We start from the raw sequence: 23,088 nt of genomic DNA, 5'->3' as shown, positions 1-23,088 counted from the left end.
AATAAGAACAATTCATCCAATATTCATCAGAAGAGGTTAATCAAGCAGGACATCAAAAAACCAACTATGAGGCGCAGAAAAGTTTACAAAATGGAAGGTTCCAGACAATTTGGGCAGCCTCACAGTAAACAAATCTTCTTCAGGACACAGACATAAGAGAGACACAGAAGGACAGCCCTCTATTGACTTGTAAACATGGGTAAAAGAAAATCCAACCCACATACAATAATCAAGTTATAGATTCACTCAACTAGCTGTGCAAATATTAAACCAAAGCTGAAATTCTCATTTCATCACAAACTGCAAGAGAAAGCAAAACTAAACTGTGATTGCTTTTGGTTTCACTTCCACAAACACAAAGCGGTATCTTATTTCTTTGGTTGAGCTGGGATGTATTTGTATAAATCTGTTTCTTTTTTAGTATGCAAGGATACTTTGAAGTAGTCAGGAATCCTAAATATGGGGGGATGACTGGTGTACGGCATCAGTACAGAGAAACAGAGAAACCACAAAAGGAAGGAAGGGAGTTGGCTTTTGCAAATATTTTGGACAGGCATTTACAAATAATGCAAAAAGAATGGGAAAACACTGAAAAATATTTAAAACATGAAGAGTGTCCTGAATGAACAATATTCTTTATCCAGGAAGTTGTTCATATGTTTGGATTATATGCCAAGTCTAGCTGGTCATAACTAAGCAAGTCAATCACCAAGTTCTACTGAAATTAACAGGTCATTCATTATTAAGGCTGTAATCCTATATACATTTTCCAGGGAGTAAGTCCTATTAAATTTAATAGCATTCACTTGCAAGTAGACATGTGCTGCAACTAAATTGAGGATACAGTCTTCACTAACAGTTTAGTTAAATGTGCTTTATTGCATTTTTTTCCCCTTAATCAACTATTTTATTTAAGGATGTGAATTATTAGGAAAACTTAAAATATTCAAAGAACACTTAACTCTAACATTCAACACTTTTAAAAAGCTTATGTATACATATACACACACAAAAATGCCAGATCAGATCACATTTTATTTAGGGCACAGAAAAGCTTCCTATTCACAAAGTTCAAGGAAACCTGTGTCACGGAAATGAGTGAAGGGGATTTGTGTACCTCCTCTGGAAGACACCTGAAATGCATTGATTTCTTCCTAGAAATGCTTTACAAAACAAAGACCATGGGTTTATAGAAAAATAGCTCTGAAGTAACATCTTTGACACTCACTATTTGGACTATGCTTATAATGAGCACAGAAAGCATTTGAAGAATTTTTGGTTCAATTAAATCTACAAAGCAAAAAGTGAAGCAAGAATTTGGCTATGTAGATCAGCTCATGCTCTGGAGTGTCAAGCCAGAACCTGTTTCTCCTACTGACAACATGAAGATCGTATGCATTGCCACAAACTGAAAAAATCAAAGGCCTGACTTATCCAGGCCACCAGGGAACTCTACTAATCTAATTAAAATTACACCATCCTGACACTGCGAAAGTCACGAGGAAAAACAAGGCACACCTATCAAAATATGAATTGAAAAGCAAGCAAGAGAGCAGGCTTGGAAGACATGTATAGATCTTTCTTCATTTCAGGGCTCTAAAAAAGGCATGTCACAATTCTGCATTCAGTGAGTTCTTATTCAAGCGTGTTCGCAAGACAATGTGCCCACAACATACCCTGTCTGAAGAGTCTCTCCCAAGAATAAGGGGACTGTTCAGGAATTAGGTGGGAGAGCTACGGGGGAGCAGGAAATACCAGAAATTAGTTCTTCCATCCAAATTCTGGGAATATCCCCCTTCTCCAGGGCCTAGGACAGGGGGTAGAGGGGATAATTTGTACCCAGGTCCAGGGTCAGAAAGGGGGCCCTGGAGGCAAAGGAGGGGGCCCATAAAATTCCTGGGATCTTACATTTTCCCATCTCAGCCAACTCACTGCCTGCCGTTATGCTGGGGACACAACAGTGGGCATGCAGCGACAACTGATGCTGCAAGCCATACGTACCAGGCCCAGAAATGCATCCATGATCCTCCCTAACGCAGTGTCAAATCTGGAAGGAAACTGGCCTGCTACCATAGCTCTTTGGCTTGTGGATCCAATAACCATGAAGAAGTGTATAGAAGCTCAGGGACACAGCTGCAGGGCTACAGCTACTGCAGATGTATGTTTTGGTGCAAATAGGACACTGTCCATTCTGGTGTGAGCCTAGATACAGTGGTGCCAATTCTCTGCAATGGATTTTCTATATTTCTAAAGACTTTAGAGAGACTTAGGAGTGTGGTTTTCCATATTATGCATCTATCTGCCAGAGCTGCATGGTCAGGTACACCTAGGCTCAGCATCAAGAAACCTGGTAGACCTGGGCTCCAAAGACTATTCAGGTTGTCAGCACCCTCCCCTGCCCTATTTTGCCCGCCCCCGTTGCTCCCTCCCCTTTGGTAAGGGGCCCAAAAGAAACTTTGTATCCCCTGATAAAATTCCTCTCAGAGGCTCTGCTCTTCTCTTCAGGCCCTCTTGGCCCATCCAACCTGTACTCAAAAGGCCCTCAAACTCTCAGGACCCTAAAAAGATGCCTAACTGATGTGCTCTCAGTCCCCCCCATCACTATGCAATTTTCTCCAGAGGTGAGAACATCTGCCAACAGCTTCTGTGTCTGGTAACTAGTTAAATCATGCCTCCCTCATAATGCTGAGACATTCTTGCCCATGTGGTAAGTTGTTATAATGAAAGTGTCCCAGTGTTTACCTCAAAAATCAGAGGAAACTGTGAAGCAAATTTATTCAAACCATACTGTTGTATCTTACTAGAGAAGTGGTACTGCACACAAAAAAAATGCATGCTCCATGACATCCATTAGTTTATCCAGAGAAAAATAAGGTCAAAAGTGCTTAAATTAAGCTATACCCCAAAAATTCAAATAGATTTCAGCTCATTAATTCAAAATTTTATCAACAAATACCAGGCTTGCATTGCATAAACCTTGTGTGATGGAAGATTATGTAGCTGGGATTTAGGTAATAGCCCTGGAAACATTGTCAGACAGCAATGTCTTCAACAAGTCCAAAAAATAAAAAAAAATAGGTACTAAGAGCTGTGAAACCAAAACATACAGATAACTTCAAATTCTGTAACTTGCTTATAGTTCCACAGAACAGTGTCTGACAGAACTGACCTATGCTGAAATTTTTCTTATCTTAATTTCTCCTTCTGAAAATTGAGGGAAAAACTCAACAATCCAGTAGCTAAATTTACTTCTTAAATGTCAAAGTTCATAAACTAAGTAAATACACCATGTGGGGTGCCACAACAATCAGATCCCATACAGCCAACTAGGACGGAAGATTGGTTCCATTATGCCTGCATGCACTTGCAATTGTTTTCACTAATAAAGAGAGTAAATGAAGCCGAAATGACAAGTACTCTTAGATCTGCCCTGCTTGGAGCATACAACCCTCTCCCCCATTTGGGAACTATAACTTCCTAACACAGCAGCCCTGGCAGAAGGTTGTGACTTGACAGCAGTAGCTAGGAAGCTCTTGCACATTGATGTCTGTGTGTCATTATCCCCAAGCACTTCCCTATTGCAACAAACACTCCACTCACCCACACAGAGGATGTTGAAGCTGAAGCCTTGTGCCACGGACTTGCTGACAAGTTGGTCAGGAAGACTGTCAAATCCAACATGGCCCCCCAGAGATAGATTCCGTTTTTCTTCATTCTGTTCAAGACAACGATACCATTTAGCAGGCTTGCATTGAAAGGAAGTTAACAGGAGCCAGAGACTAGGTGAAAAAAAGAGAAAGCCTAAAGAAACATTACCATTTTACTTCAAGCAGAGAAGGCTTCCTACTCACAGAAGCAGCCCTGCAGCTGCCCACGCAGAGGTTTGTTATGTTTTTATATGCCACATTGCAGACATACTGGTAATTATAGTCAAGCATCAGAAGGAAAAAAATCCTGCCTGATCCACTATTTTAAAGAGACAGGAGACAAAAACAGTGAAGTCACTTTTAAAATGAAAATAAAAATACAATAGGATCTAAAGGCTTTCATTAAGCCACTGGCTTGGAGGGAAGCAGGAGATAAAATACCAATGCACATCTTTCATCACTCCTAATCCTTTTATTTTCATTTCTAGAGTCTCCTGCATCTGAATCATGTTAGCCAAGTGGAGCTTCTTTAGGAACCCTTGATCTGTTTCCATAAGCAGCTTTGTTCAATCACACTCCTGAAGGGAACAGAGGCGGGGGCTGCACGTTCCTTGACAAGACCAGTGAACCATCTCACCTCACCATCTGTGACTACACCAGTTTCTTATCGCACCAATATTTTGTTCTAGTTCCATCTCCAGGAACTTCCATCTGTTCCTTTTCTCTCACTATGGCTCATATAAAAGGCAACTTTTATAGGAAGCTTTGTTTATTAAATGAGTCAAATATTTTAATGTCATGCACAAATGACGGAATTAAAACTGGACCACAGATCAGCAAGTGCAAAAAGCAAAATATTTAATGGCATGCAATCCAGGCCCACGATCAGCAAGAAGGTCCAGAGCAGAAAGGTTCCACTCAAGCAAAGTCTCCAGTTGGCTGAAGCAAGCCACTTTCTACAAGGGAAGGCAATGCGCATGCCCGTGATCTCTAGCCAAACTGGCCTCTGGGAAAAGAAAGGTTTTTCCAACTGCAAACAGGGCTATGAGATCCAGAGAAAAATCATTTCCCAAGTTGTCACCAAGCAAAATGTTGCTGGGTAAATCTCAGCAGAAGAACAATCCATCTGTGGTTGCACATGGGGGGTATCTGAGAATACCCCCAAAATATAGGTGTGTGGAGACCCTTTTATGAAATTGAAGACTCAGATGGGAGGTATTTATCCTGCAAGTCCAATAATACAATCTACTAAGCCAGTGGTATTCAAATTGGGGCGTCACAATGACCCAGCCTGAGGGCCCTGGTCTCTTTCCCCTTAAAGGGTGGGGGCAGCCAGGAGGCAGGGAGGAGGCAGCAGCGTGATCCCCAGGATCGCGCCGCTCAGGTGGGCTGCAGGGCTTTGGGTACACTTGTCCAAGCCTCCGGCAGCCTCCCGGGGGTGCGGGGAGCCCGGCGCAACCTTCAGCAGGGCTCCCCAGGTCAGGAAAAGTGAGAGTGAGGTGATCGCGCCTTGCTTCCACTAAACCAGAAGCAGAGCGCGATCACTCCACTTTCCCTTCTGACAGGGCTGCAGAGACTGGGGTGCACCCTGCAGTCCCTGCAGCAGCCGACCCAGGGTGTGGGGAGCCGTGTGCGAGCGCCTGCAGGACTCCCCAGGTCAGGGAAAGTGAGAGTGGACAGATTGCGCTCCGCTTCCGGTTTAGCGGAGGCAGAGCGCAATCTCTCCACTCTCACTTTCCCTGACCTGGGGAGCCCCGCAGGTGCTCGCGCATGGCTCCCTGCACCAAGGGACAGCTGCTGCAGGGACTGGAGGGTGCACCCCAGTCCCTGCAGCCCCCTAAGCGATCGCGTCACTGCCTTCCCCCGTCGCCTCCCCCCCGCCCCGACATACTGCAGGATTCAAACTCCCTGAGAGTTTGAAAACCGCAGTACTAAGCCATTTCTACAGATAAACCCATTTCTGCCCAGCCCATAGATGTACACATTTGATCCCTGTTGCATATATGCAACATTGGGCAGAAATGGCTTAGCTGTTACTACTTGGGCCTAATTAACACTTCTGGCAGGTCAAGGGGCAATGTTGCACTTCAGAAGTAGTCTTCATGTTAAAGTTGGGTCCTGGGTCTGAAAAAGATGAAGGCTACTGTTCTGGTGGACTCAAATGTCTTCAGATGAGATAACAGCAAACACTCTGAAACTCTGCTCTGGCCAGTTCCAGCTCCTATTTCATTTTGTGCTACTGAGACCCTGAAAGTTTCTTTCACAACCAATTTTTCCTCACACACACCGCTGTAGTAAGATGCCACATCCTCTTCATATGAAAACAAAGTTACTTTCAAATGCATTTGGAGGAAGATGAATTGCCCATATCTATTTTTAAAGCTGTCCATCCAGTTTGCTCCACATAAGTTATTTATGGCAGAGCTATTCAAACTGGGGTGTCGGGACACCCTAGCCTGACAGCCCTGGCCTCTGTCCCCTTAAGGGGCAGGGGGAAGGCAGCTCCACTTTCACTTTTGGAAGACTGGGGAGCCCTGCAGACACTTGTGCAGGGCTGCCTGCACCCCAGGAAGGCTGCTGCAGGGACTAGTGAGTGCATCCCCATTCCTGCAGCCCCCCTTAGAGATGCGATCCTGGGGATCATGTCACTACCTTTCCCCCCTCCCCTGCAAGGACTTACTGCAGTCTTCAAACTCCCTGAGAGTTTGAAAACCACAGATTTATCGGATCACATCTTTGCTTGCAAATTTAAATGCTAAGCTTTCCCTCTGGTTGAAATGTACACTTTCCATACCCAAGAGCCCTGCCACAGAAAAAGGTGGCAATCCTAGTTATAATTCATTTGAAAGCACCAATATTGTAGATTTAAGTGATGGTAGGAAACACAGCATCTACACTTCGGCATAAAGTTTCTCAGTTCCCACCCCCATAGATTTTTCCTTAGTATTCCAGCATGCAGAACATGAGAAGTTAAATGCTTACGAAAGCCTTCGTTGGCTGCCAACCTTTTAAAGTATATTCCCATAGAGGAGTTGATGCTTGAGAAAGCTCTCTCTTTTTCCAAGATTATTCAACAAAAGATTAACTTCAACTTAAGCACAACCAGAACATTTTAATGCCCCTTTCAAAAGATCAAGCACTATCTTAATTTTTACTCACTGACAAATTCTTCTTTTTTTTCATATAAAAAACAAAGAAAATATAACTGGCTCCTGAAAGGGCTGCCAAAGCAGAAAGACAATTTGACTATGTTTGCTCCACTGTCAGCAGTTGTGTGTGTGTGCGCGCGCATTTTTTTAAACACATCAATATTGATTGTGCTCACTAACAGGAAGAAGCTAGCCCTCAAAACTCCCCACTGGGACAGGCCAATTTTCCATGAAAGCAGTAACTGTCACTTTTTAATAGATCACACTGACCACAGATTACCAAGAAAACAGGGCCTGGATCCATTCTTACAACTTATCCACAGAATGTGAACTTGGAGGCAACTGAGGACAAAGGTTTCACATCCACTGTGCAGGTCTCCTAGAATTATTGCAAAAGTCATTGGAACAATGCCTGCAGGCAACATACAGGCGCCAATCCCATTATTGCTGCAAGAAAAACATCACCACAACAAAGAAACTGCCCACACAACATCAGTCCTCTCCTATAGCTCAACCACAGATTTGAAGCACCAGGCATTTAGATAAAAAGCCGATACAATATCCACTGGAATGAGGACCAGAAAGCTTCCAATTGTCCCAATTCCAAGGAACCTCAATTGTTTTAAAAGCCTATTATTCTCTCTCTCAATTGCTACAAAATAAACCTGAGAACATGTGAAAAATAGCTCATTGCAGATACAGTGATGCCTCGCAAGACGAATGCCTCCCGAAACGAAAAACTCGCAAGACGAAAGCGTTTTGCGATTTTTTTGGTGACTCGCAAGACAAATTTTTCTATGGCTGTGCTTCGCAAGACGAATTTTTTTGCATTTTTTTTGTTTTGGTTTGTTTTAAATCGCACAACCGTTAATACCCAGGATGTATTGAAGTTTTGTGCTTGAAATTTTTGAAATCCTCTGTACAGTATGTATGCCTTTAAAGAGCACTTAATAAACACTTTGTAAACCAAATTTGACTTTGTTCTGACTTTTTTTGCCCATAGGAACGCATTAATTAAATTTCAATGCATTACTATGGGAAACCGCGCTTCGCAAGACGAAATTTTCACAATACGAAACGACTCGCGGAACGAATTAATCTTGTCTTGCGAGGCATCACTGTACTCATGCTGGTCTAAATACATGTTGAAGCATTGTCTATATGGCAGGAGACAGTGTCCCTGTGCGCAGATGCTTACAATTACACACAGAGGTGCATATGCATAAAGGTGCTTTGCAGATGTACAGTGGAATGCATTTATGGCAGGGAGTGAAGCCTGCTGCCTCAACACACCCAAGCATGTGAAGACGGGTAATGTCTGTTCAGGGGTCATATTAGGAAGGAGAAGTGGATGTGCAGGTGTAGCGAGTGGACAATTCAGTGCAAAACTAAGCACAGCTGCACAAGGCCACCTCTTTCTTCCCCTGGACTCTGTCCTGATGCCTGTCACTGCCTGGTTATTCTCTTTCAGAGCAGTACGACTTGGAATGCCACTTGATGCCATCCTGGGTTCACTCCGCACTACAAAAAACCCCAAGAATCCTTCCCATGATCCTCTCATATTGCCATTAATCTGGAAGTGTGGGACTTCTGGTTTTATTTGCAAGGGAAAGCTTGTTTGTGCTATCCCTGTAAATGAAACTGGAATTCCTGCACTTCTGGGTTACATAGCAGGGAATGATCTGCTTCTTGCTTTAATAGATGGAAAGAAGTTCACCAAGGCTTGCATTAGTGGCAAGTTGGAGGGATATGGAGCAGTCTCAGGATGAAAGGCACCCCAAACCCACCACCCCTCTAGGCTCCCTCACAATCAGGCCTGCAGGGTCTTTTCTCACTGTTACATCTTTCATTTCCTTCATCCCTGCTGACACTTTTTACTATATTCTAACACACCTTTGCTCAGTTTTGCAAATACAGCCACAAAAGTTACTAGTCTGGGAGGTTTTTGCTAGTTTTACTGGCCACACCTGTGTTGGACCTGGGTGGAGGCAGGAATCAACTCTTTTCTAGCTGACAAAAAGCTCCTTTTTCTGGCCATGCAGGGACTATTCTCCCTCATCCTAGGAAACCAAACAACTGGCTCTTTACAAGGCTGCTTTAGCCAGTGAAATATGAATTCAAGTTCAACACAGTCAAACAACTTTTGATTGACAGAATGTATCCCAAATGCCAATTGGTTGGGCGGGTGTATTTAGGCACCACTTCCACTTTGTTTAAAGCCTAAATGAAAAGCAAATATAAACACAAAACCAAAAACCTTCTAGGCTTCCAAACATCTCCATCGCCTACAAAGAAAGCAAACAAGGTTTGCCAGAGAGCTATGATTAGAATATGAATGCCCCAAAAGACCAGAGACAGTTCCTAGGCAACAGCCTTCATTGGTGCTGTGAGTTTAAGAGTGCTCTGTCATAGCCCAGCTATGCCACAAATCAAGATAATCAGAAAAGCCAGGACATAAATATCTGGGTGGGGGCTTTTTCTTTTTCCACCTGTGCTGTTGGTTCCTCCCAAGTACAAGCTGGAAAACAGCTTGCATTTCTTAAAATATTATAAAGCTAATGACAAATTTTGCTTTGTGCAACCTCCTGATTTTAAGAAAAGGGCTATGTCAAAATGCCAGATGCAAGGGAGGGCACCAGGATGCAGGTCTCTTGTTATCTGGTGTGCTCCTTGGGGCATTTGGTGGGCCGCTGTGAGATACAGGAAGCTGGACTAGATGGGCCTATGGCCTGATCCAGTGGGGCTGATCTTATGTTTATTAAAAAGGTTTTTTAACAATTCCTTCTAACATGATTTATTTTTTCAAAGTAATATTGTTACTTTGTATTGTCTGTTCTCAATCGTTTTAAAAGACTTTGGAAATCTTATGAAAAGCAGAGTTAAAAAACTCATAAACAAAACAAACATTGTTGCAAGTTATTTTCTCATATTGCAATTTTCCATCTGATTTAGATCCAACCACCTGTTGGGACTGTAACTAAATCTTACACTCAATTGTCTCAATGGCTTGAGCAGACTGCATGCAAACACAAGCTGATACAGGTGATCCATCTGATGATGGATGGAGATAGAACATGCTTCGAATCTCATTCCAATTCCTTGGAAGGACCATGAGCACAGCAACCACCACCATACCTACCACAGTGCTAGTACTTTTATGAACAGGGGCAATTGCCTTGCCAGTTTCAGGCCAATTTTATAGTATTACAGTAGAGTGCCAGAACGTAAGCTTTAAAAAAGTACATGGCTAGAAACCTGTAACAGTCACACTCACCAACATTACTGCTTATGGCACCAAATTCTTATTTCTATAACCAGTAACAGTAGTAAAATGACAACCCTGGGACATGTTTATTTGCACTGTATGTTTCACAATATTTGTACTTTGGAGTTCTCAAAGTCTTTCGCAGAGTTTTAAGCAACAACAATTAAAATAAAGCTAGATCATTTCCTACGCAACTATAAAAATGACTGGAATGTAAGTGCACCTGCTGAAGTTAAGGGAGCGCATGACAGTTCCATACATCAGTATCTCCACAGAGTTGCTCCACCATTTAAACATATTATTGAATCATTCCCTATAGCTAAAATCAAATCACTTATGAGTGAATCATGGTTCAAAGAGTCTGGATGTCTTCCAGAAGAAGCAGCCAGTGCCCCAAGAAGTTTACAGATGTGGGAGTAAACTTCCACAAACACTTGCATTCAGAAAAACCATCTTATGAGGGATGGATAGCTTCAGTTGCTAGCACCAAATGTTGACCAGCTTGTCAAGCACAAGCAGTACTAAACCAACACATGATCCAGTCAAAGCAAGCACTTAAGTACCACTGATTTCAATAGAAAAGAACAACCTCAACTCTCTCACAGAGGTCAATGGGACTTAAGAGGACTTTATTCTGGTTGGATTTATTTCTAATATTCTAAGTAGCCCACCTCACCCCAGCAGCGTCTTTTCTAGTGGCTGTCTGCTGGTGTTCTTTTGCATCTTTTTAGATTGTGAGCCTTTTGGGTCAGGGAGCCATTATTTATTTGATTTTTTTCTCTGTAAACCACTTTGTGAACTTTAGTTGAAAAGCGGTATATAAATACTGTTAATAATAATATTATTATTATTAAGTGACATGTATGATAATCTTTGGGAGTTAAGCTCTTCTTCCAGAACCAAGGGGAAAAAAGAGCTATCGGGGCTTTTATGACAAACAAGAACCCCAACAAAAAGCTTTCCTACGTTTTGACAGAAGAAAAATACACACACACACCTCAAACACATAAGAAAAGCCTTGATGGAAGAGGGCAAAAGCCCCCCCCCCCCCCGTCCAGCATCCTGTTTCATACAGTAGCCAACAAGAAGGCTCTGAGGAGATAAGGATATATCCATTCTCCCGCATTCAGAGGCACACAGTGTTATGGTGCAAAAAGCCTTCACCCTATCTACTTTCTCCACAGCACGTCTGATTTTATAGGTCTCCGTCACATTCCTTTAGTCATCTTTTTTCTAACCTAAAAAGTCCCAAACACTATAGGGAAGGTACTCCAGTCCCCTGATAATTCTGGCTGTACTTCTCTGTACCTTTTCTAGTTCCACAATATCCTTTTTGGGTCCTGATGACCAGAACTGTACACAGTGTGGCCACACCACAGATCTGTATGAGAGAGTTGCAGTAGTACAAGCACTCTTATTCGCTGTCCCTTTCTCAATGATCCCTAGCATGGAATTAGTTTTCTTCACAGCTGCCGTACACAGGATAGACTTTTTCACTGAGGTATCCAATCATGACCCCATACCCCTGTCTTGGTTAGGTACCAACAATTCAGACCCCCACCATTATATACAAGAAGCTGGGAATTTTTGCCCCAATGTGCATTACTTTACCCTTATTTACGCTAAACCACATTTTCCATTTACTTGCCTATTTGCCTAGTTTGAAGAGGTCCTTCTGGAGCTCATCACATCAAAATATTACGATCTTTGAACTAATATAAGATTGCCTGAAAGCAAAACAGGTCATCTTATTCAACATGCTACATAAAGGAACTAAAATGGGGGAGAAGAAGGCATTTGAACCTTCTACGAAGGCCATAATCTATAGATTGGGTGCATGACCTCTTTATTATAAGCTACTTTCGGTCCAAGACCATAGCAACTTAATTAGTTTGGGAACTGTGCTGTAAAAACAGCCTTCTGTTAGGATGCACATGTTTTTTCAGTCTTTTGCTCACCACTCATGAGAATCATATAAATACAGTATATGGATTTAGAAAGGCCATTGCTTCCCATCTGCATCTCCTGCTGCTTGGGGTCAATGAGAATCTTTAATTCCACCAATGCGTATCAGAGAAAGAGTAAGCAAATTATCTAAGAAAGCCTTTTCCTCTTAAACAATATAGAGGTCACGCTTCAGGCTTACTGCCAACACTAATTAAGCCTGCAGCAGAACTTAAGAATGATTTAGAGCAGCATTTCTCAACCAGTGGCACTCGTACCACTCGTGATACTTGGAGGTGGTGGTCAGTGGTACCGACAGAACCTCCAGATGGTCCCGCCTGGCAGCGGGACCAGAAATACAACACAGCAACAGCAGTAGGAGGCTCAGCTCAGTGGGCAGAGCTCCAGTGTACCCTTCACACACACTCAAAAAACCCTCCCATCTGCCCTGAGCATCTTACCATTGTCGTCTCTGGCCTCTGGTGACATCATCACCAGTTACTTCTGGTGGTACTTCCAATCGATGGGCCGTGCAAAGTGGTACAGTGAAGGACAAACATTGAGAAACATGATCTATAGTTTTTTTGCCCAAATCTCCCAGTACCTCTGAAAAAAGCTATTTGTAATCTTCACGAGGCAAGTCTAACTTATTAACAGCACAAGCCTAGGCATATCTATTTAGAAGTAAGTTCCACTGCGTTCAATGGGGATTACCCCCAGAAAAGTGCATATAGGATTGGAGCCTCAAGTTTAGAGAAACACAGGGGGTTCTGTAATTCAAGACATCCAAAGATATTCCAGCTTTTGGAACCTTTATATGAACCCTTTGAGAAATTAAAATGAGTTAAGCACAAGACAGCCGAGAAAACAAGTGTCACATTTATGTCTTTAAATTTTAAAGTTAGTCTGTTATGTCAAAGCAGCAACACAGTGCTAAAAGCACTTTGATTTTCCATAAGGATAAAACAAACCAGCTTTAAGATCTTAAAATGGACACACATGAACCACCCTTAATATGGGGGTCAGACCCTTGAGCCACTCAGTTTCATACAGTCCATCTGTGCTGACTGGTAGTGGCTCTCCAGGGTTTCAGGCAAGGATCTCTCAGTCTTACCTGGAGCTTTTGAACCCAGGATCTTTTGCATGCAAATACACGATCTACCAATAAGCTATAGGGCCATTTCCTGTAACAGTGATGGGGCATCCAAGCACACCAAACCAGGTTACAGGGAAAGTAGAGCTGACAATCAAATGGACTAGTGACATTGATTTCAGTAGCCCAATCCTACCTTTCCCCCACCCCCGCATTGGTGCACCCACACCAATGCGCAGGCATGCACTGCATCCTGCAGGGGAGTTTTGAGCTGCGATGGTCTCCTCAGGTAAGGCTCAGGCTGCTTAGTGAGTGGTAGCCCCGCAAACACCCCACATTGGGCCCACCAATCCCGAGGCCAGCCCTGCTCCTTGGGATTAGAGGGGTGTGACAAACCAAATGCTGGAGAAAGTACCAGTTAAGGAAAAGTGAAATTCAGGTGTATTATGAAATTTTGCTTTTAAGTTTGCCTGCATTCTTTTTCTTTTTGAAAGATCCACATCTTGGCACTGCCAACACCCGAGTTATTTTCCAAGGCTGTTTGTTTTATCTTTCTGCCTTGTATTATCCAGTCCCCCATTCTTTGCAATAAGTTAACCTTTTAACCCTCTAACTCAGGGATGGCCAACCTTTCAACTATAGGGCTCCTTGACAATTTACAATTGCTCTCACAGATAAGCTGCACCTGCTGAACTTCCCCCTTCTACACAACTGTTGAAGGTCCAGGAGCCCTAAAGTTGAAAGATTGGCCACCCCTGCTCTATCTGCCTGTGGGTGGCTGATTGCCCAGTTGTCCTAAACTCTGGACTACATGCTATAACACAGGTTTTGGGGGAAATTACCCATGAAATCCTACCTCTCAGTTATGAGGATGGCAACTCTCTGCCTGCCTTTATTCTCAAGGCACTGATACCTTGAGAATTGCCTACTAATTGTTACGCTAGTATTGGAGGAGCTTTGGGGTAAGGAAAGAGACACCAGCATCACTGCTCCCCCCCACCCCATCTAAACAGTAGTTTAGAACTCTTTCCATTTTATCCAACAAAGAATTCAAGTACAGTACAATAGTTTGACAGCCTGCTAGCTGCTACACCAATAAAAACTGAACCAACAGAACATATTACTTTACCAATTTGTATCTTTCTCTGGGAAAAAATGCAGTGAAAATTTATGCCCGATTTGGGCCATGTTCCAGAAAGCACCCTGGTGAGCTCAGCAGAGCATCAAAGGCTCCCCCCTCCAAAAGCAGCCCCCACACCACCTGACAAGATGCACCTGAAGCTTGGCAGACATTCAGAAGTGGCCTTCAATGCAATCCTAGTAACTGAGGAGGAACAGAAGGAGAGAATTCCCCCAGCACGCATGCAGAGGCTGTTGCTGTTCTGCTCCAAAAACGCTCTTGGTATGTGCAATATCTGCAGGAAAGCCAACATAGAAGTTACTTGGAGCAGAACTGCTCTGCTAAATTGAGCTGGTTTTGTGGGTGGTGGGACAATAGGAGGCCACAAAGCATCTTTATGCTGCAGCTGAATCACCATAAAAAAGCAGAACTTGAACTCAAGCATCAAACTGGAAGTCTCAGGGTAGGACTCTAATTCTTAATAGCGTCGAATTAAACGTGACTCTAATTCTTAAGTTTTACTCAGATGTACTTTTGTATTCATTGGCTGCACTAATTGGCTAAAGAGCCTTCAAGACACAAGATACTGCAAATGCTGAAAACACATCTCTCAGTTTCTTTGGCACAGTGTGTATTCTTATTCAACACTGGCTAAAGAGCCATCAAACTATGTTAAGGCAATTGGTTTGAGGGTGCTCAAGGACTTCATAAGTTTCCTTGACTGCAATTATTAGACTGCCCAAATTATATAATACATGCCTTTTTTAAACCTCAAGAAGTCAGCATGTCAGGTCCACCTTTAGAGTTACATGTGCCAATTATTCACCTGCCTTATGAATACTAAGGATCTGACCCCAAATATTTACATTATATAGAATGACTGCATAGCTATGGACATCTTTTTCCAGTCACAGCAGACAAAAGACATTGCACAAAGCAAAGAAAAATACAAAGTTATTCCAAGAAAGAAAAAATATACCAATGAATGAATAAATAAATGTTAAAGGAGCTAGGTTTGTAGGCTTTTCATAAAAAGGAAAACATTAACTCATTAAAAATTAAAATATACATTATACATACAGAAAGCTCTCCCAAGAGCCAACACACTCAACAGTATCCATTGATTACTTTAAAATAGACTATTTAAGAAAGTCTCTGACCTGGTTAATGCCACCCAAGGTGCCCAATTAGAACATAGCTGCAACCTAGAACATTTAGAGCACCACGCTCAGTCTGAATGGGTGGTGAAAGCAGGGGGGTTCTACAATTCCCCCACCAGGAAATGTGACCAGTTATTGTTACAGTACAGTTAACAGGTACAGCTTGACCCCATTCCTATATTTCTCTTGCCTGCAGTCTTGATACACATTATTCAAGAGTGGAAAAAGAACATATTTCTGGCCGAGAACAGACTTAGGAGTTGTTTGTTCATATTAACAGTTGGCTCCTAAAAGCATGTTCCATCTCTGATGCAGTTGACATCATAAAAGCAAAATCCATCTATTATACAGCAGAAAACAGAAAGTATGGGTGTGTACAGTGCTTACACGTCCCCTATGTAAACATCACACATGGGAGGGAGGATTCCCATGACTGAGAAAAAGGAGTTAGATCCAACTATGAACTGGCTTAAAGTTGCATTTCAGAAGCAGGGGAAAGAAAAGACAGACCCCCTTCCTTCTGCAAGGAATTGACATTGGTACCCGTTCTCAACCCATCTCTCTCCGTTACGTCTTGCTTCAGCACATAATCTAAGCAGGAGTCACAAACAGGCATACCAAATGCTGGGTTCCCTAGAGAGGTTCTTGCCTTGGTGTGTCAGACTGGGCATGGAAGCAAAAGTGCTCCATTAGATCAAGGCAGAACTGTGGCTATGCCAACCTGCTCCCCAATATGCGTGAGTGTGTGCCTTTCCGCATTAATTTTACGGTACAGCAACATCACCAACTTGTAGCTTGGGTGAAAATTAGTTGTCTCTATGCCTGTGAAAAGCATTAAAGTTGCCAAGAAGAATCTTGCCTAGTATGCCAAGTGATGCTTAAGTGGGTGCCTTAACTAAGACAGAAGTACGTAGGCCAAAAGACAGACATATGAACAACATTATAACTTCTAGCCTTTTACCAGAGGCCAATTTAATTCCAAAGCACTACATCATGTACTGCTACAAAAATTAAATGTAAGCACGTAGAGAGAAAGAGCTTTCTGAAATGCTATTGACTGATTTGGGTTCATGTTACTTACAATAGTAACATTCAGTTGCATAACTGGATAATACAATACAACGCAACAGATAAAATCAACCAATAATCACTGCTTAATGAAATTGATAGGCAGGAGATTCAGAACAGATCAATAGTGCTTCTATGAACAGCCCTTAGTGTGCAGAATTCGCTGTCACAAGATATATTGATGGTTACTAGCCTGAACAGCTTTAAAGGAGGATTAGCTAAAATTCATGGAGGATAAGTTTACCAATGGCTACTTAATCGGATGGCTATACGCCAACCACAGTTTCAGTGGTATACTCCTCTGAATTTCAGTAGTTGGACAGCAATGACAAGGAGAAGACTATTTGTCTACATCCTGGAGGAGTTTGTCAGATTCAGCAGCGATCTACTAATGTAACCTTGTACGACAGATTCCCAGACGTTTGTAATCTTTTTAGCAACAAGACACTCAGTCTTGACTGAGAAACTGCAATGGCAGCAGTCCTCTGCCATACCGACAGAGGACCACAAGCGGAAGCCAATTTTCTTCTTTTAATATGAAACAGTTGGCAGAGATTGTACTGAAAGAGCTATTGGGTAAGACAGGGAAAAGCCCCATTGCCATGAGAAGCTAAGGATTTTTATCAGGATGAGACCAAGGCCTTGTAAAGTAACTACTAGAATAAGCTCACTAATCATTTAGCCCTGTAACTGGACAGTGTGGTATCACCATAATACCAAGAGTGAAGCTGAGGGACAAGGAGGACTGAAGAGTCATTCCTGTCACAGGAGAGAAAACTCTTGAGAATGACTGTAGTATGCAGTTCCTGAAACATTTCCAATGTAACAGGCGCTAGTTACTTTAACTGCATGCAACTAAATGTACTAATTAGCTATGGCTTTGTGGCTCATGATGAATCGCCAATGTGACCCTCCATGTTGGCAGGTTGCCCAATGGCGCAATTACTACATTACTTGCACTACAGCTCAGGGAGAGCCCAGAGCTAGATCTGGCACAGTTTCTCCTCAGTACCTCAAGCCTCGTTTACATGAGCATTTTTAGAGATGCTTGCAGTTCCTCCAGCCCTTACCTCATCCCCATCCACCTATGTTAGAGTAAACACTAGTGATTCAGACATCTGAGTCATTCCAACTCTCTGTGCTCCAAGCTAGTTTCTCTACCTACAGAGAAGCTGTGACTAGAGGAGTTCACTACAGTAACTTGGTTAGAGGCATAAAGACCTGGTGCATTCATGAGGCGATGTGGGGTAGGTGGCAGATATATACAGATAGCATTGGCCACCTCTGCAGTTGCCTCGCCTTGCTCCCACTTACCTCCTCCATCCTTGTTCTATTTGAAAAGTGATAGAATGAGGATGGGGGAGGAAAGATGTAAGACAGAACAGTGAGCTGGGGGGTCTGTCTCCAGTGCCATTGCCCAAGATTGGACCATGGAACTGCAGGAGCTTGCTGTGGCCACCAGAGATTCCCGCTGCTGTCGTGCTGTGACTGCCTCTTCTGCTTTTCCATCAATTCTTCTAAGCTAGCTGGAAGGCATCCAGAATAGAGACAGATAGTGGTAAAAAGGGGGGGGATTCAAGGGAGGTCACCAGGTCTGGTCAAAACTGGAGCAGGCTTGAAAGCAGGATCTTTAGCTGTGGGGAGGTTTTGCAAGTTGTTAAAATGTACTGAGAGTTACTCTGTTTGCTGATCGACAGCAGTTTAGGAATGGCACAATAGCATTTAGTTGCATTGCACCACACATCTATCAACTCTAATTGTCACTGAGGTAGCAAACCTTTTGTCTGCACTGTATCTTTTCAGACTACATGGTCAAGACTACATGGTCAAGACTACATGGTTCTCTGCACATGTGTGTGTACACACACACACACACACTCTCTCTCTCTCTCACACACACACACACACACACACACACACAGATCCACTGCACATGCAAAACTGGCATGTCTGGGAGCAAGCCCAGATAAAATCCTTCTCCCCGACTTCCACTCAGGAAAAATACCGCAGTTACTCACCTATAAGCCGATCCCACAGATAAGTCAAGGGCAGGTTTTGAGCCAACAATCATGGAATTTTCTATGACCCTTGGATAAGGGGTGTTAAACTTAGGGGGGTGTCTGACTATAGTTTTGTCTGATTTTACCCAAGGCCAGATCCTGAAAAATAACCTACCACTAATGGTTACCTAAGAACTGTACAGTCTCTAATTTATTAAAAACATAGTAAAATCATAAGATACATTTTTATTCTTTTTAAATTTTGGTCTTCACCACCTTTTTGTATACACTATCAGAGTAACTGCACTGTAAACAACATACCAGTAAAACAGTGCTTCCCAGCCTGGTAATCATGCGCTCCCAGGGACACTCAATAGGACCTTTAGGGGTACTTGAAAAAGAATGGCATAACAGTAGAAAAGGGCAGGTCCTGCTCCAGAATGCCTTGCAAGACAGGAATGCCTTGCAAGGACCAGCAAGGCAGGAAGGGAGGTAGTTAATTGGCTGTGAAAGCCCCACCAATAGCTAGTTTTTGGTCATCAATTAATGTATGAACCAGTGATTGAAAACCAGCACAGTAAAAAAGCTGAAACATAATATGGAAAGTGATCAATCGCCCAGAATTTCTCAGCACACTTCTGGTGCAAAACAGTGCAAAGACAGAGTCTTCTGCTCTTCAAACAGATGAAAAGAGAAAATATGTGATGAATACATGAAGTCTGGGCTTTCATACAGAAGAGATGAGGGCCTGTATTATTAATTACAAACATTTTGCTAATAGGAAGGGTACAGTTTATGGAAATGGGCTGCCAAGGGATATGCAAGTGAAAAAGGTTGGGAACCACTGCAGGAGATCCATGAATCAAATCCACCTTTAAGGTGTCTGGTGTGTTAAGACAGAAGCTCTACATCCAACATACAACCCATAACACATAACTGGGAGTGTGCAATTCAATTCACAGCAGAGAGGTGCAGCTGCATATATTTGCAACCCTTTTTACTCAGATGTAGACCCACTGCTTTCCCTGGGTGTTATTCTTAAGTAATGGTGCATTGAATCGTAGCCTGGGACTTTGCTTCAAATGGAAAGGAAGATCCCATCCTGGTGTTGAAAAGAAAGAAAAAAAAACAGGCTGCAGAACCAGGCTGCAGCAGAAGAAAGGAGAATAAAAGGTTAACTTTGGCTGGAATTTCCCAGTTGCTGTAGAAACAAATTGCTTCTAAAGAGCTATGCCTGCTTGCTGCTTGAGAAATGAAACTTTTCAGAGTTGAAAGGCTCTGCCCTCTGATTGACCCAGAGATAAGGCAAAGTGATAATTTGAGCCATCTATGGTAGATATCAGGGAGAAGAGTTATAACCTAGCTTACTCCCACTCTTCTAAAAGTAGGCAGTATTTTTGTAAAAAGCAGTATTTAAATATGCAAGTCCCCACCTGCTGTTTGAAGTGATACAAGCCCAGGTGGACATCCTCCTGAGAAGTAGGCCCAGTTTCCATTCAGAAATCAGCTTTCAGCCAAGAATGCTAACTTTATGCAAAAAGTCATTCCAAAGCTGTTTCAAGTAACTGGTCTATTACAGTGTTCTAAAGGAACAAGTACTTTCATACATTTTTAAAAACCTAGTCTAGGCTGTCTAGAAGAGATCTGTGTTGAGCGACACAGTAGCCAAGTGGGACAGATTGTGGGACACTTTAAATTAGAACACAGGAAGAATTACATTTTCTCCAGTTTGTTCACTTGCAATACAATCCCAGAATGCAAATCAGAAAGGAGGAAAGAAGGGAGCCTGAACAACATTTGCAATGCTGATTTTGTTGAAGTGTGCTGTGCAGCAGCATAAAGTTCCCTCAAATTTTGTGTAGCTGTGGCTTCAGGCTGTTCTGCAGCACCATCCTCTAACTAATCAGAAGTAAGTCCTAATGAAGTCAATAGAAGTTATGCCCATGTAAGCGTGCATAGAACTGCAGCCTAAAAATTCTATGCATTTCCTGAATGATCAGACTGATAAGCATAGACACTAGCTAACTTTTCAGACTCGCCTCTCCACAATCACCACACACGTTCACACATCTTTGTGACTATGAAGCACCATAAATATCCAGCTCTTCTTAAACTTTCCATTCCAACCATCTATGCAGCAAAGTTTGAGTCAGTTTCACAATGAATGCAAATGAAGATAATGAACCACAAGTTTCCACTGATTACTTAGTTTCCTTTAAGAGCATATTTTAACGATAAACTTTTTACATTCTGCTTGTTAATGGGCACAACTGCAAACGTCACCAGAGAAATCTTTGCCTCTTCTTGGCAGAGCAGATGCTTGGCAGAAGCATTGCTAGCTGTGCCACTCTCTGACCTTTACAAAGCACTTCTGTGAGGCCAATATAGAAAGTAATTCAAAACTGGACTTTTTTTGCAGGCTAAAATATCTTCTCTTCAACAGTTCCAGCATCCGTGTGGAAGGCAAGTCAATCATTATGGCTTTTACTGAGCAAGCTGGAACAAATACTAGGCAGGCAGACAAGAAGTGAATCGAAGAAATGGGAAACAGAAACACAGCTCACAAAGCTTTGCTGAATGTAAAAAGAACGAAATATATATGTACAGGAAAGACCCAGAACCGAGTCCTTAAGCACAATTTGCCAAAGCCATGAACAGAAGAGATTTGGGTTTCATTTCACAAACAGCCCTCCTTTACAACACCACCTCCCTTCTACAGACTCCTTTCCAAAGGTCTGTCTTGATCTCCACACCACTCCCATCTTCTTTCCGCTGCCTTCTTAAACCAAGACAAACCTGTGTAGCTCGAATTTAAAATGGCCAATGGAGAAATCTGACAAACACACACCTTCCCTTCCACGCACAGCCCTAAACAATGAGGTGGCACCATGAATTTGAAACATTTACTTCTGGACACATAATATGGGTGAGGCCATTGCAGGATGCTGCTTCTTACTGACAAAAAAACAACAACATTTACCTACTATACTGTAGAAGGAAAAATGTAAGCAAACTGCAACATGCACATAAATTAAACAGCAAATAGCAGCTACTTAATAGTTAAACCTCTAATGAACCAAGCCTTTTTTGGGGGTTCTCTGGTTAACGATGCTAGATTTGGTCAGACTAGTTGGCAAGAGGGGTCTAGGGCCCATTTCACAAGCAGCCACAGTCTTTGCTCCTCCTCCTGGAGACTGAATTTTTTCACATAACCACTGTCAAATGGTTCAGTTCTTCAGACAACTTTACTGTTGAAAGGATACTCCTTCAAAATTTAATTGTAATTTAGCTCATTTCCCCTCAGGTTACTTGACTACATGTCTGAACCTTATATCCCTCATGACAATAGTGTTTTTTAAATTGTACTTGATAATCACTTGATTTTTCACATTACACTAAGACAGCAGCAACATTGCCACACTCTAGCTATGTACATGCATTTTAGCTCCAATGTGTATAGCTGAAGATGTCCATGCTGCTCCCTTACTCTTTGTTCCATGATAGCTACAAAAGTTTGAGAAAGTTCACTTTGGTTCACTGGTTTTTAGTTTCTTATTCCTCACACCTGAATTTGTTCTCACATCCTGGGATCACAACACAGTAAAGGGATATTGCTGAATGAGAATGCAGCAGGGCATTTTCTGCTATGTTGAAAGCATTTGCTATGCTTTCATGCTGCAGAAAGCATTTGAACACAGTGTCTCCCACCTACAGTCCAAAGCGGTAAAGCTCAAAGAGAGCTGTACCACTTATTTGCTCAGAACATGCAGACAGCCAAGAAATGGTAGACTGTTCAAACTAATAGGCAGAACTAGAGTACGATTTCTGTGTGACACTAGAATCTGCACAACAGACCTGGTATTAGTTTGCTTAGCTTGTTAAATAATTCTTTCATCTTCTGTTGTGCAACACACAACCTTTGAAGTTTAGTCATTTCTTCCTGTCCACAACACACTTGGTGGAGGTAGGGCTCAGTCCACAACACACTTAGTGGAAGTAGGGCTCAGTCCACAACACACTTAGTGGAAGTAGGGCTCAGGCAAGAGACTTTCCTACCTGGAGATGTCAGACAGAACCTGGGACTTTCCACCTGCAAAGAAACTACTCCAGCCCTTTTCCCAATGGGAAAACTTGGGGGCAGCAGCAATTTCCAGCGGACAAGAGGGAAAGGGTTAACCAACCCCTTCCCAGAAATCTTCTCATAGTTTCAGCTTCACTACATCACTTTGTTTAAGAATTCCTTCATGAAGAAAGACCAAGGAGCTGCCCGACACATGCCATTTGGCCTCAGGTTGATATTCCAAGTCTCTCATGTTAAAGCAGTGATTTTCAATCTTTTCCATCTCATGGCACTGACAAGGCACTAAAATGGTCAAGACACACCACCAGGTTTTTGATAATTGACAAGGCACACCATGCTGCCAAGTGGGGGCTCACATCTTCCATCAGCCCTATTAATAAATGACTTTCCCCCCAAATTTTTGTGGCACAGCTGTGGACCACTCACGGCACACCAGTGTGCCACAGCACAGTGGTTGAAAATGGCTATGTTAAAGCCTCAGAGCCATAGTGCAAATATGATGATACAATAAAAAGGGGATACTGCTGAATGGGGGGGCAGACAATCTAGGGATAATCATAA

The 23,088-nt window shown here is 42.6% G+C and overlaps 1 protein-coding gene across 2 annotated transcripts in view; it reads right to left on the bottom strand.

Annotated features, from left to right (window-relative positions):
* SEPTIN8 (septin 8) overlaps positions 1–23,088 on the bottom strand; it is a 68,328-nt gene that overhangs the window by 30,733 nt on the left and 14,507 nt on the right. For both annotated transcript variants that reach the window (XM_066617201.1, XM_066617202.1), the window contains exon 2: positions 3,601–3,715. In XM_066617201.1, coding sequence (XP_066473298.1) covers positions 3,601–3,715 — 115 coding nt within the window. The remainder of the gene's footprint in view (positions 1–3,600; positions 3,716–23,088) is intronic.

This window comes from Tiliqua scincoides, chromosome 2 (assembly GCF_035046505.1).
Source record: "Tiliqua scincoides isolate rTilSci1 chromosome 2, rTilSci1.hap2, whole genome shotgun sequence".
In the NCBI taxonomy this organism is placed as follows: Eukaryota; Metazoa; Chordata; class Lepidosauria; order Squamata; family Scincidae; genus Tiliqua; species Tiliqua scincoides.
This window is presented reverse-complemented; position numbering and strand designations above follow the sequence as displayed.